The following is a 5,677-nucleotide window of genomic DNA, read 5'->3' as shown; positions in this document are numbered from 1 at the left end:
GAAGAGAGATACAGTGCTGTGCTACACACTGGCGCACTAAACCCCGCCCCTGTTCTCTCGTCAGCATCACCTGTTTGAATTGTCCGCTCGTGCCTCTATAAAGAAAATGTTCGGATATATAATTGGGTTCCACCATGTTCACAGCAGATTTCAGGCTGGTATCTGCATGTGACCCTGATATGCAATTTAGAGACCGGGTCTATGTACTTACTGTAAGTCGCTCTGGATAAGAGCGTCTGCTAAATGACTAAATGTAATGTAAATGTGAGGTCATCATGTTTGATGGGTTTGAGGTCTAAGTGACTTGAGGATATGGTATTTGTGCAGCCATTGTTGGCGTCAACATGACATCGCTGCTCAACTAAATCATCTCAATAGCATGTTTGTGATGCCCCCATTGCATAGTAAGGAAACTTCTTCTCTCTCTCTCTCTCTCTCTCTCTCTCTCTCTCTCTCTCTCTCTCTCTCTCTCTCTCTCTCTCTCTCTCTCTCTCTCTCTCTCTCTCTCTCCCTTTCCTGGGCTTTCTTCACCTTTCTCCTTTCCTCTCCCCTAATTTCCTTTCCTTAGCCGTGCTCTCTGCTCTTCCCCCAGGTAGGTCTGTTGTTAGCCTTGACCTCTTGTCAGCTTCCCCGCGTGAATAAGAGACATATGATAATGGAACATGTCCCAAGACAGACAGACATGATTGAGTGACTCATCACTTTGCAGTCCATCTTTCTCTTCCTCTCTCACTTGTTATTTTTTTGCCTCTTTCATTCTGTTCTGTTGTTACATAAACCTGGTCTGTGTGTCATCATGTAGTGATTGTGGTGGACACACACACGCACACACCCCCACACACACTAGCGTAGGAGGATGACAGACCAAATATTCTTGCAAAGTTGAGGATCAGTAGTTACATACACATTTACATTTAGTCATTTAGCAGACGCTTTTATCCAGAGCGACTTACAGTAAGTACAGGGACATTCCCCCGAGGCAAGTAGTTTAGTTTATTTCGTTTATTTTTACAGGGACAGTGCACATTAATCAACTTTTCAGTTTTAGCCAGCCGGCTAATTTTCAACCGCAGTCCCTGGGAAGGTTATTAAAAACATTAAAGTAGGGTGAAGTGCCTTGCCCAAGGACACAATCTGCACGGCCAGGAATCGAACCAGCAACCTTCTGATTAACAGCCCGATTCCCTAACGGCTCAGCCATCTGACCCCCATCTGACACACAACATACTATACAATGATAATAGTAAAGCATGCATTCTGCAGTACATTTGTAACGTAAAAATTTAACTGTCTAGTGGCCTTAGAAAAGTATAAACACCCAAACAGTGAATCTGCGGAGAATAAACTGTCATGGATGAACAGACACCCCCACTGATATGTATCAATATTATATGCATATTCAAACTACTTTCACATATTACACACACATACACACACATACCATAGAAGCAGACACTACACAGTGTTTAGTGTTTAGTTTGTTTAATAAAAGAGCAAGCTATAGACCTGTTTTATAGGAAAGGTAACCTTAAATGACTTATTTTGTGATCGGGCGCTATATATATATATAAATAAATACAAATTCTATAAAAAATAAATAAAAAAAAGTTTTTATTTTCATTATTAACTTGACCTTCCAGGGGGGGCGGGGGGTGCCTTTGTGGGGGGGCGGGGCGCCCCCCTAATATAATGGTAGGGGAAACACTGCTACACATTCACATTACATTAAGTCATTTAGCAGACACTCTTACCCAGAGCGACTTACAGTAAGTACAGGGACATTCCCCCCCGAGGCAAGTAGGGTGAAGTGCCTTGCACAAGGACACAACGTCATTTGGCACAGCCAGGAATCAAACTGGCAACCTTCTGATTACTGGCCCGATTCCCTAACCGCTCAGCCACCTGACTCCGTGACCTCCACTTCACGTGGTGGTCCACCCAATTTCACATTTGTATTGTATACAGCTCTATGACGAGGCAGAAGGTCAGTGTTGAGTTCAGGTTTTAACAAAGACGTCGAGTGATATCTGTGTGTGTGTGTGTGTGTGTGTGTGTGTGATATCACACACACACACACACACACACACACACACACACACACATACACCATGTCACAGACATGCACACACACACATACACCATGTCACAGACATGCACACACACACACACACACACACATACATCATGTCACAGACATGCACACACACACATACACCATGTCACAGACATGCACTCACACACACACACATACACCATGTCACAGACATGCACACACACACACACACACACTTACATCATGTCACAGACATGCACACACGCACATACACCATGTCACAGACATGCACACACACACACACACACACATACACCATGTCACAGACATGCACACACACACACACACATACATCATGTCACAGATATGCACACACACACACCATGTCACAGACATGCACACACACACACACACACATACATCATGTCACAGACATGCACACACACACATACACCATGTCACAGACATGCACACACACACACATACAGCATGTCACAGACATGCACACACACACACACATACAGCAAGTCACAGACATGCACACACACACACACACACACATACAGCAAGTCACAGACACGCACACACACACACACACATACACCATGTCACAGACATGCACACACACATACACCATGTCACAGACATGCACACACACACACACATACACCATGTCACAGACATGCACACACACACATACACCATGTCACAGACATGCACACACACACACACACATACACCATGTCACAGACATGCACACACACACATACACCATGTCACAGACATGCACACACACACATACACCATGTCACAGGTTATATCAAATGTGAATTTAGAAAGTAAAAACATTGTTTAAAAATGTTTCATGCAAAAATATGTGCTCTCAAATGTAATTCAACAAAAACAAGTGATCTCACATCAGTTATGAAATTGCATTATGGACTCCAACCCTGACATGGGCACAGATAGAGTTTCACATCTCTTCATGTGCTTCATGGCCCCTTTCTCCCTCACTCCATCTCTGTAGGTCATGTTCTGCCAGGGCCAAGCTTACAACACAATGGTCAAACAGAAACCACAAGCCTCTTCCTTCTGCTTTCACCCTGTCAACATTTGCATGCTGCCTCTCTGAGCGCTGCTGTGTTCACACCTACAGGTCTGTGTGAAGCCCAACTGATGCTCCAGGAAGTATTGCCCTGCCCCTGTCGCCGCGAGCCCAGCTCTCAGCTCTCCTGTCAGTCAACACCATCACAAGACAGGCTGGTTTGGCTCAGATGACTGAAAACATGGAAAAACACAGAAACATTCTCATTGGTGACCATCTAATCCAACAACTCAATAACAACGGCTTGATCTGGTACTCCCTTATTGAACCATCAGTCCCTATTGAACAATGTGAGGTAACTGGATGCCATCTGGTTTAATCTTGTGGTTGTTTACGATAGTGAAATGAAGTGCTGAGCGAGGAGCGTGTTCATGGTGGTTCAGTTGTGACGCTACACCATTCCCTCTCCTCTCACTTCCTCTTTCAGAGCATACACTTCTCCTCACGCATTGTCTCAACTGCAACAGCAAAAATGGGGTTTGTGTGGGCATACAGTTGTCTCTGTGTGTATGTGTGTGTGCGTCTGTGCATTTGTGGCTTTTTTTCATCATGAGGGTTTGCTGCTCTGTTTACGGTACAACAATAAGACACAGAGGATCAAGCTAAGTCAACCTAACTGTGTGCAACACAGAGAGATCGCAGATCGTAGGTTAATCCATATTTATTACACAATTTGCTGTCATTGATGGATGAAAGCGTGGCGCTGAAAGGGACGCCATAGGTGAGACAGACGGAATATTTATTGATGTGTTACCAGGGAAAGAAAGAGAGAAAGTGAAAGAGTACCTCCACCCCCCAGGCCTCCTGCACTATCCAAGCTCTCATCCATCCTACTCCCCCGCACACTGCCTCACTGTGACCTTACACACACACAAACACACACATATACACACACATATATATATAACATGTCTACATGTGCACTCTTATCTCATACACACTCATGCTCAACTACAGACAGAGACCTACACACACATACTGTATGCACATGAATGTGCACTCAGTTCCTGAGCACGTTGCAGGATGGCACTGGATGAAAATGATGTGACGCTGCCCTCTGGTGGCTAGTAAAGGAACGAGATTCAAAACACCTTTTCCTCAGTCTACCATCACTCCATGGTGGGATAGACCTACTGTACTACCTCTATGAGAGCTAGTTAGCTAGACTCTGGGAGGGGCAGAGCACAGACTGACTCCAGTTGGAGTTCCAGTCTGAAGAAGAAGGAAGAAATATGAAAGCAATCTTCTGAAAGACACACACAGTACAGCACAGCACAGGCATAAAGCACAGTACATTTGTGTCAGAAGATTACATAAACACATCCATTTCAGCCCACTAGAGGGAACTCCATGGCTGTGGACAGGGTTAAGCAGGATCTTTGACCACAGATGGAAGAGAGAAAGAGAAAGTTGTGGAGAGGAGCGTCCTGACTCCATCTGTAATTATGAGTTCTTGTCAGAAAAGTTGAAGATGTAACCCTTTATCCTGTATAAGAATGCTACTGTGTTCAACATTCCATGTGTAGAGAGTAGCTACCCCTAAGTTAACTCTAGGCTTACGTAAACATACTGGACCCTTATCTTAGTTGATCTGGAGGAGGGGAAGCATTTGTCACTACAGCCTCAAAGATAAGATAACACCTATAAAATAACACAAGATTATGGGGAAGTCCAGACTGACTGTACATGAACCAAACATGTTCACAAAATACCCAACTCAAGCTTTTCTAGGAATTATATTGTGTTAGCAACTGGGTTTCATCAGGCATTATAACATTTTCACTTGCACTTCTGGTTTTAAAATTATTAACACCAAACAAAAAGACAGTTAACCTAATCAAAAGTGAATAGGGATCTAAATCTGCACTTTTCTGAAAAAAAATTTAAATGCTCATTCTGGTGGTTTGGCATCTGCCAATCGATAATAATATATGATATGAGTGTACTAGTGTCTTCATTTTATTATTTTCAACATAGCAATTCAATAATAATACCATTAAACCTGACTATACAAACATGAATATGCATATAACGCAATTTTACAACAAGTATACACCCTCAAACATTTAAGGAAAAAGTTTTAAATACTTTTAATATGCTTTAATCCTCTGACCTGAAATGTTTGAGGACTTTAGGATTGAGTTTTACTGTAGCTAGGCCTCTTAAACATGTGCACGGTAATTGGCATTTGCATGGTTACAATAAAAGTTTCATTGCTGCAGGAGAGTTTTACCAGAATGCTTCCAGTTTCTCCGCAGTCAAGAGTTTGTTGCGAAATAAATTTTTGTTATTTTATCTGATCTGAAAGTGAAAGTTTGAGAAACTGAAAGTACAAATATCAGATGATATTGTTCTCTTTGAGGGAGTGTATTTAAAATACTATATTCTGTCAGTTGTATTTCCCCTAATTGAGTGTGTTTTGTTCTCTCATATAAATATATATATATATTATTTTTCTTTCTCTTTCTTCCTTTTTTCTTTCTTCAAACCGCACGTCCTACTAAGTGTCAGGAGAGATT

At 42.5% G+C, this 5,677-nt stretch overlaps 1 protein-coding gene across 1 annotated transcript in view; it reads right to left on the bottom strand.

Annotated features, from left to right (window-relative positions):
• cacng3b (calcium channel, voltage-dependent, gamma subunit 3b) overlaps positions 1 to 3,987 on the bottom strand; it is a 6,495-nt gene extending 2,508 nt beyond the window's left edge. Inside the window, 1 exon segment of the mRNA XM_062478639.1 lies at positions 3,945 to 3,987. Within this exon segment, the coding sequence (XP_062334623.1) occupies positions 3,945 to 3,987 (43 nt within the window).
• Positions 3,988 to 5,677: the final 1,690 nt, after the last annotated feature.

Source organism: Osmerus eperlanus, chromosome 2, assembly GCF_963692335.1.
Source record: "Osmerus eperlanus chromosome 2, fOsmEpe2.1, whole genome shotgun sequence".
NCBI lineage: Eukaryota > Metazoa > Chordata > Actinopteri > Osmeriformes > Osmeridae > Osmerus > Osmerus eperlanus.
This window is presented reverse-complemented; position numbering and strand designations above follow the sequence as displayed.